Consider the following 26,773-nt stretch of genomic DNA (forward strand, 5'->3'; position numbering starts at 1 on the left):
AGTCAGTCCCAGGGTATGGAGTCTATGTTGGGGGGGTCGCTACGACACCCCTGGGTTACTACACGGAGGGAGCTGTGTAACCCACATATCAAAAACACATGAAACCCTATGCGGTAAAGGACCCCATAGCCCATAGAACACATACAAAGTCAAAGGAACACCTCAAACCATGTCTAAGAGTGGGATGAAAAGAGTCTCACTCTTAGCAGGAGAAAAAAATAAACCCCAAAAATCCAGCAAAGGTGTTGGGGGACTCAATAGGTTTGGAAAATTAGCCTTTACAGAGAATACTCCCTAACACCAAGGTACAGTGTGGCCCTCTACCACAGTTTCTTGATCAACAAGAAGGAAGATGCTTATGTTAAGCTTGCTATCTCAGGCTGTCCTAGTAGGAATTATCTGCCAGAGTGGCCATTGTGGTACTTTGCTGCAAAATGTAGGGACATAATGATTGGAAAACAGGGGGTGGAATGGTTTGCTGTTTTATGTTGAGATACTCAAACTTTTATTGACTATCCTACTTACAGTAGGCACATGCCGTACTGCTACCCAGTATCACCCCGATGGGTCTTTATATGACCTCTTTCTCGACCACATCCCCTTGTAGTTCTCCTTTAAGATTCCCACCCCCCTGGCTTGAAATATTTGCAATTGCAATGCCTTGAGTTTAGCCCCAGTGCTTGCTTTCTTCTCTTCCTGACAAGCTAGACAAAGATATGCATCATTCACAAGCTCAGCCAGTGGTGTCATCTGCCAATGCCTACAAATGACCTTTGGTTGGTGTTGTTTCAAGGTTGCAATACTTGAACAAAGGCATCAGCCAGTGCTTCTTGCGTGATGTCGGCAGGATTAATGATACCACAGTTCTCGGTGTACATCATTTTCAGTCCAAGTAATCAGCAAGAGGTTCTCCTTTGGGCAAAAATAAATAACTGTAAAGAAAACAATCAGATTTTCACCCACAATAGGTTTTAACACTGGATAACGTTCTGTAGTTCCTATATCAATTGTTCTGTTTCCTCTAACATTTGGAAACTCCTTTACCCTACTTCTGAGATTTCCTCAGGGCCAACTGGACATGTATGGTAACTAAATGACTTCCATCTTCAGTAGTCCCTGGCAACTGTCTTAAACTGGCTTGATGTAGGATATGTGTGGCCATAGTTCATTCCACTGCTGGAATAGGAAGGGCCTAAAGGGTTAGACCCTGACGCAGCAGCCCCCGCCCCTTCAGTATTCTGGTAATAGGCTGCAGTTGCTGTGGAAAAGCTTGCTGGGTCAAAACGGGAGTTTGCAAAACAGGTTGCCGAGTGGTCACAAAGTATTCCTGAAAAAATCAGTAATGTCTCCCCGTCTCCTTCTCATTAGTTATGTTGGCAAAAGGTAAAACGGATGGATTTTCAAGGAGAGGGTGGGCATCCCATTAATTTTTGTTTTAAGATTTGGACCAGACTTTTTAATTTTTCTTTACAATCTTTTAGGTCCGTGATTTGAGATTCACTTAGTCTTTTAGATGCTTTTCAATACCAAGGTTTTTTTTTTGGTTTTTTTTTAGTACCATGGTACTTTCAACCGGGAATTGCCGACTAAATACTAAAAGCATTCCTCCTTGCCTCGGAGTTAACTTCTTAACCTACCTCTCATCTGCCTTCTAGCTAACAAGTTTCCCTTGCCTCTGTCCCTCACTTTCTCAAACAGGGAACAATATTTTACACCAGATATGTTTTCGTTGTCACAACCGTGCACATTTTTCTCTTGTCTGGGTGTAGAAACATCTCCCGCTTATACTTCTTTGTTTAAATTTGGTCACGTGCTATCACATCCTCGGTCTGTAAGGTTGTATTTTATAGATCACTGCCACTTTGAAATGCAGTACCTTGCGGTCCTGGCCAATTCCCAGTGCCAGCAAAGATTGCTGCTATACTCCTAACATATTACAAATGGGCATTCATATGACATTCTGCTACCACATTAGCTTTATAGTTTTTACATTCAGTTATTTTGCAACCTGAATACTGTGCAGCAGATGAGAAAACCTGTAAATATGTATGTATGTGCTGTCCCAAAGAAACTGGAAATACATCACCCGACACTCAAGTATGGTTCAAAATGTGTTTGAGGATGGAATTGAGATAACAAAAAGCATTCCTCTGCTCTGGCATACACCAATTGATAAAGGAATGTTCTCTTGAAAGTTGTTTCCTTTGACAGATACCCTTCTCCTGAGGGCTTTACTAAGTCCCTTTTTACATCGATTTTAAAAGTATCTCAGTATGTTGCAATCTTTAACATTCTTTCCCAGTGTGTCTTCCCCTTGGTTAAGGCAGTTGGTCCTGATTGGTTGTTGAGTTTCCCCAGGACACTGAACAAAGGTTCCCTCCAGACAATAGGTTCTGTGGACTCTCTGTTGAAGTTGCGGCTTCTACCTTCCAAGATCGTCTTTGCCAAGCGAAATGTCTAATTACATGTCAGTCATTCAGGTTAATTTCCTTTCCTACTGTTACCAGGTATGGCTCTGCTCTCTGGTAATCCTGATTCAGGTCACTCTCCATTATCGCAGCCTCAGACCTTTGCCTCCCACCTTGGATGTTGACTGGTTGGTCAGCGGATCTCAACCCCATCCCTCCCAGGGGTCCTTGGATAGGTAGCATTGGCCAGGTATTTCAGGTAACCTCTTGGTCCTTTTAACTTCTGCTTGAGGATGTGCCACAGCGTTTCCCAGAGGTTAAGCAGGTCAGACTGTTTTACAAGGAGCTTGGTGGCCTATTGTCCGCCTCTCTTCCTTGATGTCTTGAGCATACATTCTTGCTCATGCCCTTTCTCACTGCTCCCTTTCTCACTACTCTTAGAGTCTCTCCTTCCGTCTGGCGATCGTTTAACCTCCTTGATGTCTCACCATATGCTCATACCTCCTCCTGTTTCTCCCAGACAATAGACAGGCGTATGCTGTCTCTCTTGTCTGTCTGTTACTTTTCTTATCCTTCCAGGGGACTCCTCTTGCTGTGTATTCTCCTTTATTTGCAACTACTTCACTAAACTTTCACAGTATGTATAAGATGTATGCAGTGTAGACCTACATAGCAAGCAACAATATGCTGTACTTATAGAGAGGAACCAGCTCAATGAAGAGGATTCATTCCAAGGGTCCATATTGACAAGGATCAGATCTTTCTTGAAACCCCATTCAAAGGTTTGAATTCTGGTAGAGTCCTTTCTACCTTTCATCATTACACAGTTGAAAAAAATTAGTTCCATTTACACTCTAATTTTAATGACGGTACAAAATGGGGCGGTTGCATACAAAAGCATTAAACAATTTCTCTGTAGGTTTTGCTGCGTCTGCACCATTTTGGATCATATACACAGTATGACTATGGACCAACATCTAGAAGTATGCTGCATCTTTTTGCCTGTGTCATCGAGGGAACTCTAATGTGTTGCCACCTGTCTTTGTATTCTGATGTGGGTGATGGAGATTAGCTAAAATGGAGCCCGCCATGTGTTTCCATGGTGGCTTTCATTACTGATCCCTGCTTTGCATGCATTAGCAGTGATCTAATTGGTTTCACCTCATGTGATGTGTTAGGCACGGAAAGCCATGGTACCCCCAAATTTGTCTCTTAGCACTGCATCATACAGTAAATCATTGGGCGTCTCTTGGAAAGAACCCACACCACGGAAGCGGTAGTGGCAGGATCTTTCCAACTGATTCCATGCAACCATAAAAATGAAGCTATTGGTCACATTAGCATATGTTATTTTCCATGCAATGAAGATAGCCTGTGACTACTCAAACTTTTTCCTTATCTTGGTAGCATGTGAAAGTAATCCCTCCACAAAGAATAAATATATCTGCCCTAGTTTATGGAGACCCCTGACCTAGCCCACATGTATGTGGTGCAGACACGCCATGTAGAGAAATTATGGCTACGCCAGAGCTGTAAAACCCCGAGTCAGGGGTAACTTGGTACGGAACTGCTCAGAGACTATGAATTAGACTGATGTCTAAATTACTGTTTTCGGGTTCAACCACATGCAAAATGGTTCAGACAACCGGTTTCCTGCACTCTTGTTTTCAAGGTAGCTTGTTGCATTATTTTTGTACATTACTCTTGTGTTTAAAAAAAATTGAAGTATCTTTGGAATATATTCCCACTCCTTAAAATGGGTTGTTTTGGAGGTGTGAATTGTTTAAAATGATAGAACCATGTTTAACCCCATGAGAAAAGTAAAACCTCTGCCACGTAGCATGTAAAACTGTTCTTGGTAGAGCAGCTAAGTTGTGGTGTTTTCCAAAACTTAAATGTGTGTTTCTCTTTGGAATCCTAATGGTAACTGGGAAAAGGATGCTGGTCATCCTTTTCACTTGCATGCACAGATTCTTAAGCTTTGGAAGTTTTGCAACCTTTTGATTTAACGGCATGTTGTACAAGGTCAGTCAGTGTTGCTCAAAGTTTTCTTCTGTTGCACAGACTGTACTGCGAAGAGCAGAAAAGTCAAAAACGTCGCTCGTGTCAAACAGTTTTAACTACAGCAGTAGACATCCTGGTACGCTCATTTGCCCCTGTCCTTCCTCACTTGGCAGAAGAGGCATTCCAGCATCTTCCTTATGGAAAAGGTAAGATCTGTGTAAGTCTTTTACACTGTACCAACCATACCTCCAAATTGTAGATGTTTATGAACATAACATTAAGTAGACATGAACGCTCCTGGGAAGAGGCTTGATCCACATGAACAGCAGAATATACTTCCATATTTCTATCTGGTGACAAACATATTGAGATGCTAATCATTTTTCTTTTTTCCCCAGCATATTCCTTGTTTTCAGAAATTCCAATCAAAATGCATGCCATTCTGCACACATTATATTACTGCAGCAGCAAATTATGTTGATTAAATAAATGTGTGTTGGGCATTAAATCTGTGTGAAAAACAGTTGCAGCCATAAGTGACTTGAGATAATTTCCCAGCACAGGATAACAAGGTTTCTTTTATTTTAAATTGCATTTGTTGACTTATTTACAGTTGCACTTTACTGTAGATACATTAAAGACTATGCATCTACAGTAAAGTGCAACTGTAAATAAGTCAACAAATGCAGATGAACACAATTCATAGCGGGTTAATAAAGGGAAAACCTATAGATGCAGGGTTTGACATTATTGGTAACTATTTAGTTCCTGCCTGCAGCCTAAAACACCCGTTAGCCTATTAGCTTCACACTGCGAGCTACCAGGAGCTACGTTTGACTTCACAGGTCAACTGTTGTCATATAAAGATAGCTATTTAACAATAAATGTGTGTGAATAAGATTGTGTAAAAAGGAGCATTAGGTCACACCTGGATCGACGTATAAATAATAATGGGTATTTTGTTTATTTTTATACTGTTCTATAATGGACAAAACATTATACTGTAACTTGCATCCTGTGTCAATGTTAGATTTGTGGCACACTGTGTATTCGCGCCTCATTCCTCAAAGGGAGCTCCTTCATAATGGGTGAAGCCTGTTACCCAAGAGCTGCTTTTCAAACCTATTCATCACATTTTTATTTTTGTCCCGGGAGATTGTAATTCATGTGCACTGTCCAGGCAGTGGAGGAAGAGGGTCAAGAAAGTGTGCTTGGTGTAGTACTTTGATAAACGTCATAGAATCGGAAAGCTTTTTCAGCGATGCTTTAAGGACGTAGGATAGGGTTGTTCTCAAAGTTGGCTTCTGGGGTGGCATGTTGGTGAACACTAACATTTTAACCTGTGAAATGCTGCTATGCAACGTGATATTGCTGAGCAACCCACTCATCGAGCAGTAGGGGGACCAGCATAAACCAATTTCATATATTAAATGCTCATTTCAACCACCATGAAGTGGTGATCGTTACACATACATCCCTCAAAAGGGTGTTTTCTGTGGTCCATTTTAAGATTTATTGCGCACCTATGTCCACCCTGGCACAAGCAAATGCAGCATATTCATTACTTGTTGGGGCAATTTGGCACCCCTCTCCTGGAGATGCCTGTGACAGCTACCTAATGCTTCTTTGTGTGAGAACAGGACCAGTACTTGAGATTAATTTAAATGAGAAATGAGTTAACACCAGTGAACATACTTAAATTATAAAGGATTCTTTAATTCAATATATAATAATATTTTTATTTTCAACCCATTCATACACAAAATCTCAGTTTTAATGTACACACCTTCATTAATTAAGATTCCCATATTCACATTTCTAATGGATTCCTCATCTTGGAAATCATTTCCTGCTTTAACAAATTTTCAGAAAAAGATTACGTTAGTAGGGGGTGCAGTGCGGCTTCGGCACAAAGTCCTTTGACTCTCTTCAGACCCACATCCGGACGTGATGATGTCAATATAAACCATGCGCTCCATTGCGACTTCACCTCAGATTTTCTTCGCAAGTCGATTACTTCTTTTTACATTTTTCATGAAAAATGTCAACTCTGAAACCTGCAGATTTCAAGATGTGTGGACTGTGACTCGAAAATGTCGATCGTAGATCCTCACAGAATTCATCTCTGGTGTCTCATGTTGTCGAATGTGGCTTTGGCCAATCGAGGATAGCCAAAGATTTGAAAGTCAGAACAAAGACGCTCGCTCCACTTTGAAATCCCCAAGTATCACACCTTTGAAAAGGAAATCTTTCGATGGTCGTAGCTCTGCAGGTAAAAAATCTGCTGGGGCGGCTCAAAAAAAGGTCTGGAAAGCATTAGAAAAGATTGCAGAATAGAAGTGACTCCAATCATTCCTCTTCTTCATCTAAGAAGAAGAAACATCACCATTCCTCTTCACCCGACAGACATCAGATATGTTTCCTGTTGAAATCCATTTCTGCAGAAAAATGGGAAGAGTTTAGATTAACAATTATGGAACGTTGTAAAAGATAGAACCTAGCACGTCTTCGAAGACCAGAAGGGACTCCGCTAAATCCTTGATCTGTGTGCCCAAGAGCCCGAGTGAGAAGGCTCCATTAAAAGCTACCAGCCCAGCGTCCAGATCATTAACTGCTGGAGCTCCTTTCTTCATCGACCCTTAACTCGAAGGAGGCTTCAGTGTCAAAGAAACCCCCCAGCATCGACCTTGGCACTCATGTACTTGCCTCATTTGTGTACAGACTCATTTAAGTCCTTCCAATTTATATATGAGGACGATGATGACAATGTTCCTTTTGGGTTTGAGCGCTTCAGGTCATTGAAAGTCCCTGAAGTGTTAATCTCGGAGGAAATACGAATGGATGAACTGGTATCCAACGTAAGAGATGCCAGTGGGCTTGACACCTCTCCCAAGGTCGAATTCAAGCAGCCTGATGCCTATTCACATTCTAATCCTGCCTACAGGAAAGTCATGAACATGGTCATTGACTGTTTGGGTCGTCCTTTAAAGGATATACATATGACGTTAGGGATATTTTAGGCAGACGTTCCTCAAAGGAGCCTGCCTTATTCTTTCATGCAGCTCTAAGTGAACCCCTGCTAGAGGGGGGGAAAAAACCAGCAACAGCTTTGGTCCACAAGGACCTACCAAAAGAATACAAGCCCTTGTCTATGGATTGAGATTTCCTCTCTGAACATCTCACACCAGAAAGTCTTGTGATTCAGGCTGTCACTTCCAATTCAAAGTCCACAGCTTATCCATCCTTACCACCAGACAGGGATGATAAAAAAAATGATGCCTTAGCTAAGAAATACATTAAATAGTTGTTTGCTAGTCTTGTGCGCTTACCTTACATTACGATTTGGACAAAAACATGTCTTTGTGAATCTTATATTAAATATTTTATTAGTTGAGATCAATCAGCCGACACTTGTTTCGACCACCGTTCGTTTTCAAGGCTTGTGATTGAGATCAAGTATCCATAATTCCGATTGTATAATATTGAACCATATATATATATATATATATATATATATATATATATATATATATATATATATATATATATATATATATATATATATATATATATATATATATATATATATATATATATATATATATATATATATATATATATATATTCAAATCACTGGCACATCATCATCCATTGATGAGAATTGAATATAAAATCATACACAAAACAAAATCCATATGTTAAATTACATTTAAAACAATTCGATGACCATTGTCCAGTAACCATTAGAAAGTAAAAAATAAATTGAAAACATATTTTGATCAAAACAAACATTTACAGAAATAAGTAAAAGGACAAATAATAATTGTTTTAAACCACAAAATGTGAAGTTAACAAATTGTTTCATTGGTTTTGGTAGGATACCATTGTCCAATAGACCGGACTGTGTCAGTCACGGTACCAGAATCCAAATTCAAACAGAAAACATCAGTTGTGATAAATTAAGATGACAAACAATAAAATCCATCAATCAAAATTCCCAAATCCACCATGGAGAAAAAAACATCACTTGAGCACATTTGAGGTAAACTTGGATAGCAACAGGATGACATTTTGAAAAGAGAGATATAAAAACCAAAAAAAAAAGAAATATCACACACAAAAAAGAAATAAAACAAGAAAAAAACACAATAGTATGTTCATCAATATTCTTTGAGATTGTTATGAAAATTAAGTAGCTAATTCTTAATATATATTCTTAATATAGTGTATCAACATGCAGTTGTTAGCTGGTTTGTCAATTGTTAAGATTTCCAAAGCCACACGATGGTGAAATTAGCCATTTCATAAAATTCCATAAGAGTAGTTGGTCACCCACAAACGTGTAAATGTGGATATATCATAGATACTCCTACTGCTATAGTGAATCCCACTGAGTATTAGTAACTGTGCTGGCGGTGTCTAGAAGTCTGTTATATATTATCAAAACTCACTCTGTGTTCAGTTCCAGATCTTACTTTGTGGAGACTCTGTTAGATTTCCTAGATGAGTGATATAATTCAGTATTACAAAAATGATGTGCTCAGTTTAGTTACTGATATGAATAGTTGGTATGAATAGGTAAAATGAGTGAGATCCTCCTCCCTCATCCCCCCAACCCTCCTCAGCCCCCCTGTAGTCACTTGACCCGCTACATAAACACAATGGTCTAAAAGACAGGACAACATAAACCAAGACAACGAGGCAAAAGCCAAAAGGAATCGTGCAAAGAGTTGGGTCTTCAATCGTTTCCTGAAGGTCAATTGATTGGTTTCATGCTTTAGGGCTGGAGGTAACCTATTCCAAAGTTGAGCAGATAAAACATGGAATTATTTTCCAAGGGCTCTACTCTTTTTAGTACTCAGTACCATCAAAAGACCACTCATACTTGAGCGAAGCTGCCTTAAAGAAACATAAGGTTTAATCAGTAACCTTGGTGCATTGCCTTACAAGCATTTATGTATCAGGGTAAGAGCCTTAAATCTAAGTGTAGCTCCCTTCTTGAATTAGTGCATTAGTTACATGATCCTTTTTTGAGACATCATAAATTAAGCGAATTGCGTCATTTTGTAGAATTTGAAGGGGACGTATATTGCAAGCACTTGCCCCAGGAAGTAAAGCGTTAGAGTAATCCAGATGAGGCAAAATGATTGCCTTTGCCAGGATGGACCTATTATTCTGGTTCAAGAATGGTTTAGCTTGCCTTAATACTTTAAGGTGGTATTGTGTGTTGTTTGCTACATTATGTACATGAGCTTCAGCATTCACTACTGCATGCATGAACACCGCAAGGGTTTTTACTTTATCCTTTACTTTGATGTTATCAATGTTTAGGCTGAGGTAATCTCCACTGAGTTTCTTCGCTCTAGCTTCCGAAGATCATCCATTCTATTTTTAATGGATTGAAACACATTGAATTTAGGTTCATCCGAGTGTTAATATGGTTATAAATAAGGTTATACCGAGCCGAGTAGGTGGCATAGTCACAGCTCAGTTCCATGATGAGCTGCGGATCATCGACGTAGTTAGAAAACTCGACTTCCAGGCTAGCCAAGAGATCGCAAAAAGGCCTAAAATAAAGATTAAACCATGCAGGGGATAAGAAGGCACCCTATGGAAAACACCATCCATGATGACTTCAGGAGCTGAAGTTGCCTCCCCCAACATACTCTTGATTTCTTGTTTCCTAGAAATGAAGCGATCCAATTAGTGGCATCGTTGGAACAAAGCCATTGCGAGCAAAGGCGTTTTAGAAGGAAAGAATGTTCAAGCAAATCGAATGCTGTCAATAGATCTAAAGGTGTTAACAGACCCGATTGACCTTTTCGAAGGGATTGTGTCCTCCGACGTATTCCTTATCTTAGATATAAATCCTTCAGCTTTGCTGGCCTCGGAAAATTTTTTCGCCAGAGGGCGCTGCGCGTCGATGATCGCCGAGTCGATGACCCTCGACGGCCTCCGTGCCGACGTCGACGTCATCCTGCCTATAAAGGCCGCGCGCAGCGTCCGTTGCTCAGTTCCGTTTTTCCGCGCTTCGTTGTGCCTCGGAACACCGTTGCTCAGTTCTCGTCAAGATAACGTATATAATAACTACTATTTACCTCGATATCGATGGCATCCTCCTCCGACCCGACGACCCCTCGGTCCGGTTTCAAAAAGTGCCGAGACTGCGGGAAGAAAATGTCGTTGACGGACCCTCACAGGGTCTGTTTGTGGTGTCTGGGAATCACGCACCAGAGTTCGGAGTGTGAGGAATGCCTTTCCATGACGGCGAAAGCCTTGAAGGAGCGTAGGGGGAAGCTCGAGAGAGGTAGGTCAACTTTAACTTCCTCGAAAGCTTCTTCGGTAGAGTCGAGACGTTCGTCTCCTCACCATAAAAAACACTCTCGATCTAGATCACGAAGTGGCTCCCACCACTCGTCGACATCGAGACACTCGAAGAAGAGACGTAGGAGATCCCCTTCGTCATCTTCGTCGAGTTCTCCTGAGAGAGTTCATTGCCCCACAAAACGCAGCTCGCAAGCTGAGTGGGAGGAATTCAGGAAAAAGATGCTAAGCGTCTTCGAGAAAGCGGCCTCGTCCCCCTCGAAGACAGCTGAGGGTGATACCCCGGGTAAAAAACCCAAAAAATCTAAACGCCGCGAGTCGCAGTACCCGGCGGAAAAGTCAACCCGAAAGCGCCTCGAGCCATCGGGAGATAAAGCATCATCGACGCCATCGTCGAAAACTCCTTCGAAACAGAGGTCGGCGCCATCGACGCCGTTGTCGAAGGATTCATCGGCGCATCAGTCGATCGAGTCGACGCCGACGTCGACGCCGATATCGACGCCGGTGAAGGAAAGAACCACGGCTACTCCACAGCCAACGGTTAGACAAAAGACCTCCGACTCGACGCCGAGAACGTCGACGTCGTTCTCGAGCAAGACTCCGATCCTTTCGAGTTCTTCGAGGCCTAGTACACATTTCTCGACGCTTTTCACGGCGCCTTCGAGTACTTTCACGTCGGTGTCGACGACATCGACGTTTTCAAGGCCTGTGATGATGGCTCCTTCTGCATTGGAAATGGGGTTTATACCATTCCAAAAACCAATGTATCCCCCTTTAACCTCGATTTTTGAGGAAAGGGAGGATTCAGACCAAGATATTGATTTACAGAGGACCACATCACCAGAGCCAGAGACTTTCGCCTCTGAGGAAGGAAGATTAAAAAATCTTCAGGATGCACTTCAGGAAGCTAGTGGCTTGGACACTTCTCCTGAAGCAGAATTTATCAAACCAGACCCAGGAGAACATGCGGAGACTCCATATAGAGCTCTGATGTCTAGAATCATAGAATTTATGGGTTGGTCTGCACCTTCTCCTGCCTTTCAGCAGGATGATCTCACTGACATACTGGACAAGGGCCCACAGGAGGATCCTGTGGTTCCATTTCACTCTGCTCTACAGAGAAGGATTTTGACAAACTGGGAAACGCCAGAAATTATCCCGGCAGTAAATAAAAAACTGTCAACAAAATACAGGGTGGCTAGTTCTGACCCTGAATATTTGTCAAAACACCCTACTCCTGAGAGCTTGGTTGTACAAGCTGCAACCTCATCAGGCAGCACATCTGCATACCCCACTGCTCCGCAGGATAGGGATGACAAAAAATATGATGCCATGGCTAAGAAGGTTTTTTCTGCCTGTAGCATGGCGTTAAAGTCTATTAACGCGACCTGTACGCTCGCTAGGTTCAGCCACACCCTTTGGGAGTGCGCTTCATCAGCGGCTGACTGCCTCCAAGAAGGAGAGGAAAGGGACGCATTTTTAAACATCATCAGGGATGGTAAAGATGCGATGTGCGAGACCCTACAAACTGGCCTAGATTCTGCTGACAGTATCAGCAGGGCCATGGCGGCAAGTACCACAATCCGCAGGCATGCGTGGTTGAGGAAGTCTGGTTTTGCCTCTGACGTGCAGACCAGGCTTTTGAATATGCCCTTTGACGGTTCTACCCTCTTTGGAAAGAAGGCGGATGACAGTTTGGAGAAACTGCAAACGTCCAAGGCAGCAGCCAAGTCATTGGGAGCTGCTATCCGTCAGAATACCTTTCGTCCTTCGGGATCATCGTGGAGAGGACGGTCCTTTCGTTACTATTCCTCATATGGAAGGGGCAGGGGACGACCGGCTCAAAGAGGCCAAGGAAGATTTACCCGTGGTGGACGGGGTAGGGGAAAGAAAGCCGCACCCGCAGGAGCAGGAGCCACTTTACCTTCGGCAACTGCATCAGCCGCTTCAAAACCACTCTGAGGTCTCCCCTCACAGAACACCAGTAGGGGGCAGGTTAACTCACCATCTGACGGAATGGCAGGCTATTACGTCAGATGCTTGGGCTCTGGAGACAGTAGCCCAAGGTTACTGCCTGCCCTTCCTACATATCCCTCAGAGTCATCCACCGGGGAACAACCCTTTGAAGCTTCCAGATCCGCTCCTCTTGCAGGAGGTTTTAGACCTGCTAGAGAAAGGTGCCATAGAACTGGTACCTGTAGCGGAAAGGAACAAGGGTTGGTACTCCCCCTACTTCATAATACCGAAGAAGGACGGAGGACTGAGACCCATCTTAGACTTACGGGAATTGAACAAATTCCTCCGAAAGGACAAGTTCAAGATGGTGACTCTCTCTCAGATCCTTCAGGCCCTCCAGCTTCAGGACTGGTTGGTATCTCTAGACCTCCAGGACGCTTATTTCCATGTGCCGATCCATCCCAGGCACAGGAGATACCTGAGGTTCGCAATTGGCAGCTCTCATTATCAATTTCGAGTTCTGCCATTTGGGCTAACCTCCGCCCCGAGGGTCTTTACCAAGCTAATGTCGGTTGTGGCTGCAAGTCTAAGGAGGGAAGGGATTCATGTCTACCCTTACCTAGACGATTGGTTGATCAGAGCTGTATCTTCGGAACAGGCTCAGAGACAACTAGATTATGTTTGCCACTTCCTTCACAAGCTGGGCTTCTCCCTCAATTTAAAGAAGTCACAGATGATACCATCACAGAGACTCCAATTCATTGGAGCAGTCCTGGACACTTCCCTGGGAAAAGCCTTGCCACCAGAGGTGAGGGCTCGAGATATTCTGCAGATGGTCATCAGATTTCAGAATGCCCAATATCTCCCAGCCTACGACTTTCTGAGGTTGCTAGGCCTCATGGCATCCTGCATATTCCTCGTGCCGGAGGCTCGCCTGAGAATGAGATCCCTCCAGTGGGCACTGAGAACTCAGTGGTCACAGTTCTCAGGAAGGATGACAGATCTCCTTCGGATCCCGGTCAAAGTAGCCCGAGACCTTCAGTGGTGGGCCTGTCGGGAGAACATCCTGAAAGGAGAAATGTTTTGGCAACCATGGCCGGAGATAACAGTAGTCACGGATGCCTCACTCACGGGGTGGGGAGCTCACGCCAACGACTTGACCATCAGCGGTCGTTGGTCTCCATCGGAGTCCAGACTACATATCAACCTGTTGGAGCTGAGAGCCATCAGACTAGCGCTGAAGGCTTTTCTGCCGTCTGTACGGGGAAGAAACGTCCTAATAATGACGGACAATACAGTGGCCATGCACTACCTCAACAAAAGAGGAGGCGTAGGCTCACTACCACTGTGCAGAGAGGCGATGCAGCTCTGGTTTTGGGCAATTCAGGAAGGAATCTCTCTATCGGCAATTCACCTAGCCGGAGAGAAGAACTTGACAGCGGACGCTCTGAGCAGGCAGAGCACAGTCTCTCACGAGTGGGAGATAGCTCAGGAAGTCCTTCAAGAGATCTTCGCCCTTTGGGGAACCCCTCAAGTGGATCTGTTCGCCACCAGTATCAACAGGAAGTGCGACAGATTTTGCTCAAGGGAATTTCCCCCGAGAGGAGCTCTAGGAGATGCGTTCGTAGTGGACTGGGAGTTCCCACTTCTGTACGCGTTCCCTCCGGTCCCTGTCATTCCTCAAATGATCAGGAGGTTGAGAAGGTTTCGGAAGACCATGATCCTAATTGCCCCGGATTGGGCCAGGAGAACGTGGTACCCGGACCTTCTAGACATGTCCATCTGCCCTCCAATTCGACTGCCATACAGAGAGGATCTTCTCTCGCAGAAGGAAGGTCAGGTTCTCCATCCAGCCATCAAGACCCTCAACCTTCACGCTTGGTGTCTGAAAGGTTGAGGTACAAGGATTGGGACCTTCCGGATGATGTTATGGAGGTGTTGCTTTCGGCCAGAAGGCCGGCAACTAAAACTCTATACCGCTGCCGTTGGAACAAATTTTGCAGCTGGTGCAGAGAAAAGAATATTGAACCCTTTTCTTGTGGTACACCTATGGTGTTGTCATTCTTACTTTACCTGGCTAATTCAGGCCTACAGGTTGGCACAATTAAGGGCTATCTCGCAGCGCTATCAATCTTTAAGCGCACTGCAGAGGAGCCTTCATACTTCAAAATTCCATTGGTAATACAATACCTAAAAGGATTAACTAATGTTTATCCCCCGAAACCTTTTCAAGTTCCCTTATGGGATTTAAACCTAATTTTAAACTTCCTAAAGGGTGCCCCTTTTGAACCACTACACTCTTGTTCATTGAAGCTTCTCACCCTCAAAACTGTTTTGCTAATAGCATTGACATCTGCTAGAAGGGTTAGCGAGTTGCAAGCCTTATCGTGTAAACCTCCACATACAATCTTTTACAAGGACAAAGTTGTTCTTCAGGTGAAGCCTAACTTCCTCCCGAAGGTAGTCTCGGAGTTTCACATCACTCAGAAGATTATATTACCTTCTTTCTACCCTCCTCCTCATCCGGGGAAGGAGGAAGAGAGACTGCACAGGCTGGACCCTAAGCGAGCCTTGAGCTTCTATATCAGCAGATTGGCTAAGATCAGACAAGCAGACCAACTCTTTGTAGGTTATGCAGGACATAAGTTGGGCCTTCCAATAACAAAACAAACCATCTCCAGATGGATTATTTTAGCCATTCTGGAATGCTACAAATTGGCAGGAAAGGAGCCTCCTCAAAATCTAAGGGCTCATTCTACCAGGGGTATCGCAACATCCTCAGCCCTTCAAAGAGGGGTGCCAATTCGAGATATATGTGCGGCTGCCACATGGTCGTCCGCACATACATTTACCAAATTCTATAGCCTGGATTCCTCCTCTAGTCAAGAAACTAGATTCGGCAAGGCTGTGTTACACTCTGTCCATTCTGGAAGGGTAACATAACTTTTATTACTCCCGCCTCCAGTCACAATACCACTGCTATGGGAGTCTATCTAAGATAAGGAATACGTCGGAGGACACAATCCCTTCGAAGAACTAGTTACTCTTACCTTGTAACGTTCTTTCGATGGGATGTTCCTCCGACGTATTCCTTATCGACCCTCCCATCCATCCCCGCAGTATGACTTCCTGTGGGTTTGCAGCCTATGCTCCTTCAAGGTGATTAGTCTAATCCAAAAACATTACTGGGGACTACAAAACGGAACTGAGCAACGGACGCTGCGCGCGGCCTTTATAGGCAGGATGACGTCGACGTCGGCACGGAGGCCGTCGAGGGTCATCGACTCGGCGATCATCGACGCGCAGCGCCCTCTGGCGAAAAAATTTTCCGAGGCCAGCAAAGCTGAAGGATTTATATCTAAGATAAGGAATACGTCGGAGGAACATCCCATCGAAAGAACGTTACAAGGTAAGAGTAACTAGTTCTTTTCCATGATACTTAGCAAATTAGTTTGTAGGTCCACCAGAGCCGTCTCAGCACCATAAAATGAGTGGAACCCAGATTGCTTTTGGTGAAGAATGTTATTACTTTCTAAATGTCGCTGAAACTGGGTAGTGGCAATTTTGGCTAAGATCTTTAATAGAAACAAAGTATTAGTTATAGGGCATAGATTGCTAGGATTATTCTGATCAGACCCGAGTTTCTTCGGTAAGGGCGACTCCACAACTTGTTTGAGAACATCAGGGACCATGCAGTAGGTGAATGAGGAATTCGCAAAGATGGCTTGGTGCTGAAGAATAATTTTGGAAGGCAGAATCTCACCAACGCATGCAACAAGATGCATTTGCCTCAATAACAGAATGATCTCATCGACCATAATATGCGGGAAAGAAAAAGAGGGATACTGATACATTCCCTCTTGCATATTCAGGAAGGGAAGGGTGTTATGAAGGCCCAATGAGCTAGCAATCTTGGAACGAGCCAAGGATATTTTGTTAGCAAATACTTGTACTGTCATCATTTGTGGGAGTAAACTGCTGGGTGGATAGCTTAGGTTTTTCCAAACTACGGTAGATCTCAAATAGTTTTTTTGGTATCCTTATCGGCAGACTCAATTTCGGATGTATATGATTTGGCCATGGCACAGTTCGTGGCGGAGTTGACAGTGGTCAGTTCGGGCGTGAAGACCATTTTGGTGCAGCAAAATTGGGCCAAACTTAAACCCCCCACAGCTCCCAGAACACTCCCCCACCCACCCCCTACTTGCCTTTGTCATGTCCGCTTTCACTCTGACCCTACAATGTCCGATCTGTCCCTCCTACGCGTTCGGATCAGACGCCGCAGGGTCTGCTTTTCTTTTTTTTTTTTTTTTTTTGTCCCCCGCCTCCAAACCTCCGGAAGCGGGGGGCACTCCTGCTACCTCCAAAGGCCATCACTACCATACGATTGTTTCTAAACTATCAGTTTGGGTACTACCTCAATTTCACTGTTAAAGGTTTTTTTTGCCTTGTAAACTGGAACTTTATATTGATGTTAAATACGTATCCAGGCTTCCTTATTTTCAGATGAGGGTTATTTACCCCGAAACCCTTTCTAATCGTCGTTTATTAATTTTCAACAGCGACAAGGCGGGAGTGTACCACGCCTGTTTCTGTGACCTATCCCTGACAACTTTAGTTTTTAATGGTGCAATAGTGTCCATAAAACTTGTGAGATGGTGATTATAGGTTTGGACAATAAAATCAGGTGAGTCGGTCGTCAGTGAGTTCCATGATGCGCTCAGTGCAAGTATTTAGGGAATCACCTTTGACACATTTAACATTTCTGCTAGGGCCTACGATATAGCTTGATAGGCTTACTGGGCAAAAATATAACCGCTGAGAATGGTCTGACCAAGGACAAACTTTGGTAGTAACAGAATCCAAAGAAATATTGTTAGGGAGAATTCTCTGTTTAGGCTGAATTTCCTAACCTAGTGAGTCCCCCAGCAGCTTTGTTGGATTTTTGGGGTTTATTTTTTTTCTCCTGCCAAGAGTGAGACTCTTTTACCCTCACTCTTGGGCATGATTTGAGTGTGTTGCTTTGAATCTAGAGGTGCTTAATGGGCTATGGGGTCTTTTACCCCATAGGTGTTCATGTGGTTTTGTGATGTGTGTTACACAGCACCCTCAGTGCAGTAACACAGGGGTGTCATAGTGACCCCCCAGTATAGACTCCATACCCTGGGACTGACTACTGTCTCCCAGGGCATGTAAAGTCACCATTGACTTTACTAGTCTTAAATTCTGAACAGAACCAGTACAAACCATCATATTGTGGACGTCAATTGCCCCGGGGTCTGTTAGTCGAGGGGGCACGTCTCCGTCCCCCCTGATCGAGTTTTGGCTGGTGGCAGTGGATACTACTTTTTATATTCAACCGCAAATATTTTCCTATGGGATTTCTCATTGTTTTAGGCTACTACCTTTATTTAATTATTTACGGTAGCCTCGAACATACCGCCGGTTTATTTAATTAATATTAATTCTCCAGTTGGTATTTTTTGCCAAAACTTGATTCTAAAATGGCGTTTGTGTTCTCTTCTGTGACTCCAACCCAAGTCGAGCCCTTTGTTCCACATTTTGGCGGGCTTCTCCACAGAAGCCCTCCAAAGTGTTGCCACTCTGTCTGGGGTACTTAGGAGGGGTGGAGGGGGATTTAGGCACCCTGGACTGAGTTGCCTAGGCAACTCAAGTCGCACTCTGTCCTGATTGGCCCAAGTGGTGAGCCGGCCGGCTCACCACTTAGCATGTTTGAGTGACAGCTAGGCTGAGTGAATGGGGGTTTTCTGCATAAAAGCAGGGCTTTGGGGACTGGAACTTCAGAAGTCGCCACAGGACCTAAGAATCCGAGGAGGGAGAAGCTGAGCCGACCTGCCACGACACCCCCACCGGTGGAGCCCTGCTGGACCGTCTCACCACTTTTCCCAACGACAGAGGAGATCTCCCGCCGGAGAGTCTTCTTCCTTTGACTGGTGGAGATAACCCGTTTTCACCGTCTTTTCGCCTTCCCGACGTACCTCGTGGCCGCCTTGCCTGTGCCAAGCACCCCGGCAACCGGGATACCACATTTTACCACGACCGCGAACAAAGGTACCACCTTTAACCGGAAAACTCTGCGGCTGGTTTCTTCCCTGGTAGTGCAACGACCGTCATCTTTCCTCCAAGTCGAGATCTTCTCTTCCCCTGGACGACGACGCGACTTGCACCCACTGCCAGGAACAACTGCCACCGCTGGAGGATCCTTTCCACTTAAGGTACCGTGTCCCGCCAGGCTTCCCTTGCCACCGACTGTACAGAGTAGATTTAGCCCCCGGCTTTCGAACCTGGGTTAGCCTGGGACACCCTGGCTAAACTTTCCTAAGCCTCTCTAAACTCTTTTTGAACCCTCTGCAAGACTTTCAAAGCCTAGTGTAATTGTGTGATCTTGGGCGCATTTGTGCTCTGCTCTCTCTTAAGAGTGGGCCCGGCCTTTGGACTTTGGCTCACCAGTGACTTTTGCTCTTCTGCCTTGCTAACAGTGTTCCTGAATCTTAGAGTGGTGTACCTTTCCATAGTCTGTCTTTTTCCCTCCCTTCATCACAAACTTATTGGAGTGCCATCTAGTTAAGCGCTCACCTCTGTATGAAAATAAGTGGTGTTTTACTGTGACTTATCTGATAAGGAAAAGGGGTGTATAGATTATAATAGTAACTGTGTTTAGAGTGTTTTACAATAAGAGTGCTGGAGTGTTTCAAACAGTGTGTTTTTAAATAAATAATTATATACTTTGATACCAAAGCTCTGGTCAGTGTTTGCTTGTATTATTGTGCCTGAGTGCCTGTTGTGTATACTTTGTATACTGCCTAACTCTTCTTGAGGGAGGTCTGACTGCTCAGCCACAGCTACCAGGTAAATCTGGGTGGTGCAGACTGCTACCAAGTGGGTTTACTGCCAACACCTGTAGTCTTAAATCTTTTGCAGTGTTCCCTAAGGGAACTGCACAGGTTTCTGCCTAACAAATATTTTGAATGGACTGTGTCCTCCAACGTATTCCACATCTTTGACATGTAATGTCCACAGCTGTGCACTTCGGAAACCTTTTCAGCAGAGGGCGTCCTGCGTCGATGTCGGGTCGAGGTCCCTCGAAGGCCTCCGTCAAGGGTGAAATCACAGGATGTTATAAATGGGACGCATGGCGCCCGCAGCCTCAGTTCAGTTTTGTTTTTTCCGCGAACGTGCTCACTTCGTGAGATTCGGCGTGCCTCGTGTGTTCATCGTTACGATGTCTTTCTCTTCGACCCCTCCGACTCCGTAGTCTGGCTTCAAGACCTGCCGGAACTGCAAGTCGAAAAAGTCGCTCACCAACCCCCACCGCATTTGTTTGTGGTGCCTGTGTGAGTCGCATGACACCGATGACTGCTTGAAATGCCAGTCGCTGACTGCCAAAGCCTTGCGGGAGCGGAAGGGGAAGGTCCAGGTAGGTAGGGGCTTCAAGCCCGTTAAGTCCTGAACTTCCAAATCCAAGGGGGTTTCCACCGACAACTCGAGGGGCGACTCTCCGCGTCAGAAGGAGTCCCAGGTATCTCGGTCCTGGAGTGGTTCCCGCCACTCGTCTTCCTCGTCCCAGCACTCTACAAGGCGCCGTCAGAGGTCGCCTTCCCCATCCTCTTCAGAGGAGGGTGCCTCAAGGAAGATTACGTGCCCAACAAAGTCCTCGGCTCCGGAGGAATGGGCGGCGTTTAAAGAATCTATGTTAGCGATTTTTCAATCACAGGGTACGGGTCCGGTCGCGCCTTCTCGCAAAGCCGGCCAGGATTGGTCTCGTACCGTGGCTTGCACGCCTTCAGGCTCCGGTCCACGACGCAACTCGCATAGGGAGTTTTCGAGGTCCCGTACGGACAAGGATTCGAAAAGTCACGAGAAGTGTCTCTAGGTCTCGGTCCTTGTCCCCAACGAGACCGCAGTTACCTACTGAGGGTTTGATGCCAGCGTCGATTCAGTCGGCGCTGTGTCAGTTCGACTCGGACGTCGACGCTTTACCATGGTACGAGCCCACTGTGCCTTCAGCACCTGTGTCGACACCAAAGCCTTCAGCGATCACGACGTCTAGGTTGACGACGCTCTCGACATCGAAGCCTTCCGTGCTATTGACGCCTTCGGGGATTATTTCTCAAAATTTGCCTTTGGAGTACCCGTATATCGTGGATCCATTCAAGGAAGGCTATGGCGAAGTCTGTGAGGCCAGTTTTGGACTCCAGGCCCTCTTCTGTCACCAGACCTGCGTTTCAACTCCCTCTGGCTGACATTTATAAAGAGGAGGAAAGGTCTGAGTTTGAGGACCCTGGTGAACTTGATGAAGCTCCACATATTTCTGGAGACAGTCAGTTGGAGGAGTTGAGGCAGACCCTCCATGATGCCAGTGGGTTGGACACTTCCCCGGAAGTGGAATTTGGTAGACCTCAGCCTCGGGCTCATGCAGAGTCTTCCTACAGTAGGCTCATTGCACAGGTCTCGGAGTATCTGGGCTGGTCCAGTCCTCCTAAAGACTTTGTGCAGGATGATCTAATGGACATCTTAGATCAAGGTCCGTCCTCTGACCCACCCTGTTTTGCCATTTAATCTTACCTTACAGAAAAGGGTGGCAGCTGCTTGGCAGTCCCCGGAATCTCTTCCGGCTGTTAACAAGTCTTTGACCAAGAAATACTGCCCTTCCGTTTGCGACCCCAGCTATTTATCTACGCACCCCACTCCCGAGAGTTTGGTGGTTCAGACGGCTATGGCCACCTTGGTTGGGCCCGGAAGGTATTTTCTCCTGGGAGCATGGCCTTGAAATCGGCCAACTCCACGTGTGCCTTGGCAAGGTTTTCACACACTCTGTGGAATTGTTTCTTTAGCGGCTGAGCATATTCCTGAGGGGGAAGAAAGGGATGGGTTCCTTGCTCTTGTGCAGGACGGCAAGGATGCCATGTGTGAATCCCTTCAGTCGGGTATGGATACGGCCGACAGTGTTAGCCGATCCATGGCTGCGAGCACTGTTATACGCAGATTTGCGTGGTTTCGGAGGTCAGGGTTTGCTCCGGTTGTGCAGGCCCGTCTTCTGAACATGCCCTTTGATGGCGCACATTTGTTTGGCAGCAAGGCTGACGAGAGCCTTGAGAGGTTGCAGACCTCAAAAGCTGCAGCAAAATCTTAAAGCACCGCAGTGCGTTAACCTCCGCCTTTTCATCCTAGGGGACAGCAGTGGAGGGGAGGTTCCTTTCGTTACTATTCCTCCTTTGGTAGAACGAAAGGGGCCAGCGATAAAAAAGTACCCGTGGTGGTCGGGGAAATCGTGGTGCCAATGCCGGTCAGGCAGCTGCCTCTTTGCCTTCAGGCACTGCAGCAGCCGCTTTCAAACAGTCATGAGGCCATGTCACATGGTTCGCCGGTTGGGGGCAGACAGTCTCAGCATCTCGAAGAGTGGCGTGCCATTACTTAAGATGCGTGGGTTCTGGATACCATAGCCCACAGCTACTGCCTTCCCTTCCTTCAGCGGTTTCACGACAATCCACCGGGGAAACTCTTTGAAACTTCCGGATCTGCTCCTTGCGCAGGAAATCTTGAGCCTGCTGGAGAAAGGCGCTATAGAACTGGTGCCTGTAGCGGAGAGGAATAAGGGATGATATCTCCCTTATTTTTTGATCCCAAAGAAAGACGGGGGATTGAGACCCATCATGGACTTGTGTTGGTTGAACAAACTTCTCAGGAAGGACAAGTTCAAGATGGTCACTCTCAAGTCCTCCAGGCCCTTCAACTTCAGGATTGGTTGGTGTCTCTGGACCTCAAGGATGCTTACTTTCATGTGCTGATTGATCCTGTGCACAAGAAGTACCTGAGGTTTGCGGCTGGTGACTTGCATTTTCAGTTTCTGGTCCTGCCGTTCGGATTGACCTCCGCCCGAGTGTCTTCACCAAGCTAATGGTGGTGGTGGCAGCGTACCTCAGGTGAGGGGGGATTCAAGTCTAGCCATACCTGGACGACTGGCTGATCCGGGCACGCTCTAGCGTTGGATCATCTCAGTGTCACCTGCCGCACCCTCCACAGGCTGGGCTTCTCCCTGAATTTCAAGAAGTCGCATCTGACACCTTCCCAACAGCTCCAGTACATCGGGGCTGTATTAGACACGTCCTTGGGGAAGTCTTCGCCTCCCAAGGTAAGGGCTCAGCACATTGTGCAGATGGTAGACAAGTTTCAACATGCCCAGAGTCTCCCGGCGTTCGAATTCTTATGGTTGCTCGGCCTCATGTCATCCTGCATTTTTCTGGTGCCAGAGGCCCGGCTGTGGGTGAGATCCCTGCAGTGGGCTCTCAAGATGCAGTGGTCACAAGTCTCTGGCAGGATGTCGGATCCCGTTCAGATTCCACTCTTGGTCTCCCAGGATCTTCTGTGGTGGGCCAACGAAGGGAACCTGATGAAGGGGGAACAGTTTTGGCAACTGTGACCGGAGGTGACGGTAGAGATGGATGCTTCCCTCACAGGATGGGGCGCTCATGCCAATGACTTGACTGCCAGCGGTCGTTGGTCTCCATCGTAGTCCAGACTCCACATCAATCTGTTAGAGCTGAGGGCCATCAGGCTAGCACTGAAGGCTTTTCTGCCCTCTGTACGGGGAAAGTGTGTCCTGATCATGACGGACACCACAGTGGCCATGCATTACCTCAACAAAAAAGCAGGGGTAAGATGACTTCCGTTGTGCAGAGAGGCAATGCAGCTCTGGTTCTGGGCCATCCAGCAGGACATTTCAATCTCAGCAGTTCACCTGGCCCGAGACGAAAATGCGGCAGCGGACGCTCTGAGCAGGCAGAGCACCGTCTCCCACGAGTGGGAGTTGGCCGAGGAAGTCCTTCAGGAGATCTTCGCCCTTTGGGGAACCCCCGCAAGTGGATCTCTTCTCCACCAGTGTCAACCGGAAGTGCGAGAGATTCTGCTCAAGGGAATTTCCTCCAAGAGGAGCCTTAGGAGAGGCGTTCGTGGTGGATTGGTTGTTCCCACTGCTGTACGCGTTTCCACAAGTCCCCGTCATTCCTCAAGTGTTGCGAAGGTTACAGAGGTTCGGTTCCCACATGATCCTCATTGCTCTGGATTGGGCCAGGAGAGCGTGGTACCCAGACGTTCTAGAAATGTCTATCTGCCCTCCACGCCATCTTCCCTACTGAGAGGATCTGCTCTCGCACGCGCAAAGAGGTTGTGGGGGGGGGTCAAGTTCTCCACCCAGAGGTCAAGACTCTCAACCTTCACGCTTGGTATTTGAAAGGTTGAGGTATAAGGATTGGGACCTCCCGGATGACGTGATGGAGGTGTTGCTTTCGGCAAGGTGGCCTGCAACAAAATCCCTGTACCGTTGGCGTAAGTTCTGCGACTGGTGCAGAGATCACAAAGTTGATCCTTTTTCAGTGCTCCATTCCTATTGTTTTGTCTTTCTTACTTTCTCCAGCATGGGGTCTGGCATGGATTCACATGCTCATGAATATTCCCCGTCGTCAGGCCGGGAATCCTCGGTATAGAAAAAATCAGTATCAGTTTCGTTTCTGATCTGATCTGTCTTTCTCAGTAGTAACCAATCACTGGTCTCTGGGTCATACTGCCCCAGCCAATGACTGCCCTCTCCCTAAGCCCTGCCCCTGGCAGCCATCCTCAGATTTGGTAGCACGTGAAGTGGCAGTATGACCAAGTGAAGAGCCGCAGAGGGGTAGGCGGGAAGGTTCGCATGTGAATCCATGCCAGACCCATGCTGGAGAACAACAGTTACAGGTAAGTATCTTGTTCCTTCTCCAGCATGGGGTCTGGCATGGATTCACATGCTCATGAATATAAGAATACATAGCAGTATACACATGCACAACCACGGGAGGTGGCACAAGGCTCAATATCAAGCAATACAACAACTCAACATTAAGCAACTCTTACCTCCTCACCAGGCTCACCTTAGGCGAACAGGTTGCGCAGCACTGCCTGGCCGACTCTGGACTCCTCCCTGGAATCCCGGTCGACGCAGTAGAATCTTGTGAAGGTGTGCGTCGACCTCCACGTAGCAGCCCTGCAGATGTCGAGCAGGGGCACACCAGACAGGAACCTCGTAGTAGCAGCGATCGCTCTGGTCGAATGGGCTCTCGGACGGCCGGGCAGTGGTCGGTTTGCTAACCGGTGACAGTGCATGATGCAGCCGGAGAGCCATCTGGAAATGGAAGACTTCGAGAGAGCCTTCCCTTGATTCACAGGTCCAAAGTTCACAAACCGCTGTGATGTCTTCCGGAAACTCTTCGTGCGATCCACGTAGAACTTCAGCGCTCGAGCTACATCTAGCGAGTGCAGAGTCCTCTCTGCCGGCGATGAAGGCGACGGGAAGAAAACTGGCAACACCAAGGGCTCGTTGAGGTGGAAGTCCGACGGCACCTTGGGCATGAAGGGAGGGTGCGTCCTCAGCACCACCCTTGTGTCGTGAAAAGTCAAGTATGGAGGCTTGCAAGACAGGGCCTGGATCTCTCCCACTCGTCGTGCAGAGGTGATGACCACGAGGAATGCTGTCTTCCACGACAGAAACTTCAACGGCACTGAATGCATAGGTTCGAATGGGTCCCCCATGAGCCTAGTTAGTACCACGTTGAGCTCCCACGCCGGGGCAGGGGCCTTCACCGGCGGGAATGATCGGAACAGTCCTTTCATAAATTCCTTCACCAGACGATGAGACCACAAGGACGCCCGTCCTGTAGTTCTGGTGTAACGTGAGACGGCAGCCAGATGTACCTTGATGGAAGCGTGAGATAGGCCCGCCTTGGCCAAGGACAGTAGGTACGGCAATACTTGAGGGGCCGTAATCCGACGACGGGCAATATTCATGAGCATGTGAATCCATGCCAGACCCATGCTGGAGAACAACAGTTACAGGTAAGTAACTTGTTCCTTCTTTGGCCCACAGGGGCCTTCAAGTGGGTAACATTAAAGGTTACCTGGCGGCGCTGTCTATCTTTAAGTGCTCGTCTGAAGAATGTTCTTACTTTAAGATTCCTTAGATTTCTCCGTTTCTTAAAGTACTGACTAATGTATTCCCGCCATCCCCTTTCCAGGTGCCGGTTTGGGATTTCATTTTGGTTTTGACATTTCTTATAGGTGCTCGTTTGAACCTTTGCACTCTTGTCCTTTGAGATTACTGTCCTTGAAGACTGTGTTCTTGGTTGCGGTTACTTCCGCTCGCAGAGTGAGTGAATTGCAGGCACTTTCATGTAAGCCATCCTTTACTGTGTTTCACAACGACAGGGTTGTACTGCGATGACGTCGCTGTTTTCTACTTAAGGTAGTTTCTGAATATCACTTAAGTCAAAAGGTGGTTCTTCCATCTTTCTACCCTCCTCCTCATCCTGGTAAGGAAGAGGAGCGGCTGCATCGTTTGCATCCTAGGAGAGCTCTGAGCTTTTACATTTGTAGGGTGTCCAGGGTCAGAGTGGACGATCAACTCTTTGTAGGATATGCTGGACACCCATTGGGCAGGCTGTTAACAAACAGACCTTGTCCAGGTGGATTATCCTTACCATTACAGAGTATTACCGATTGGTGGGTAAGGACACTCCTGAAGGGTTGAGAGCTCATTCCATTAGGGGCCTGACTACTCCACCACCCTCCAGCGGGGTGTTCCTATTAGGAATATTTGTGTTGCTGCTGCATGGGCTTCCATCCACACTTTTGTTAAACATTATTCCCTGGATACAATCCATGGTCAGGATATGGCCTTTGGGAAGGCGGTTCGTTATTCTGCAAACTAATTGGGTACTCTAAATTCTTTTCCCTCCTCCATTTACTGGTACTGCTTTGGGAGTCTGTCAAAGATGTGGAATACGTTGGAGGACACAATCCATTCGAAGAACAAGTTATTGGATGTTCCTCCAACGTATTCCACATCGCCCTCCCAGCCTGCCCCTCCGGCTGGGAGGCGTTTCCGCAAGGCTAAGTGCAGTCAAGCAGGCATGAGACTGGTGCCACACGTTCCGAGGGAAAAAAACTTAAACTGAGGCTGCGGGCGCCGTGTGTCCTATTTATAACATCCTGTGACGTCGCCCTCGACGGAGGCCTTCGAGGGACATCGACCC

The 26,773-nt window shown here is 46.4% G+C and overlaps 1 protein-coding gene across 1 annotated transcript in view; it reads left to right on the forward strand.

The window, feature by feature from the left end:
- The window catches only part of IARS2 (isoleucyl-tRNA synthetase 2, mitochondrial), a 1,527,005-nt gene that overhangs the window by 1,196,260 nt on the left and 303,972 nt on the right, over window positions 1–26,773 (forward strand). Inside the window, exon 20 of the mRNA XM_069608590.1 lies at window positions 4,473–4,618. Coding sequence (XP_069464691.1) covers window positions 4,473–4,618 — 146 coding nt within the window. The remainder of the gene's footprint in view (window positions 1–4,472; window positions 4,619–26,773) is intronic.

Source organism: Ambystoma mexicanum, chromosome 4q (genome assembly GCF_040938575.1).
Source record: "Ambystoma mexicanum isolate Mex_15411 chromosome 4q, UKY_AmexF1_1, whole genome shotgun sequence".
Lineage (NCBI taxonomy): Eukaryota > Metazoa > Chordata > Amphibia > Caudata > Ambystomatidae > Ambystoma > Ambystoma mexicanum.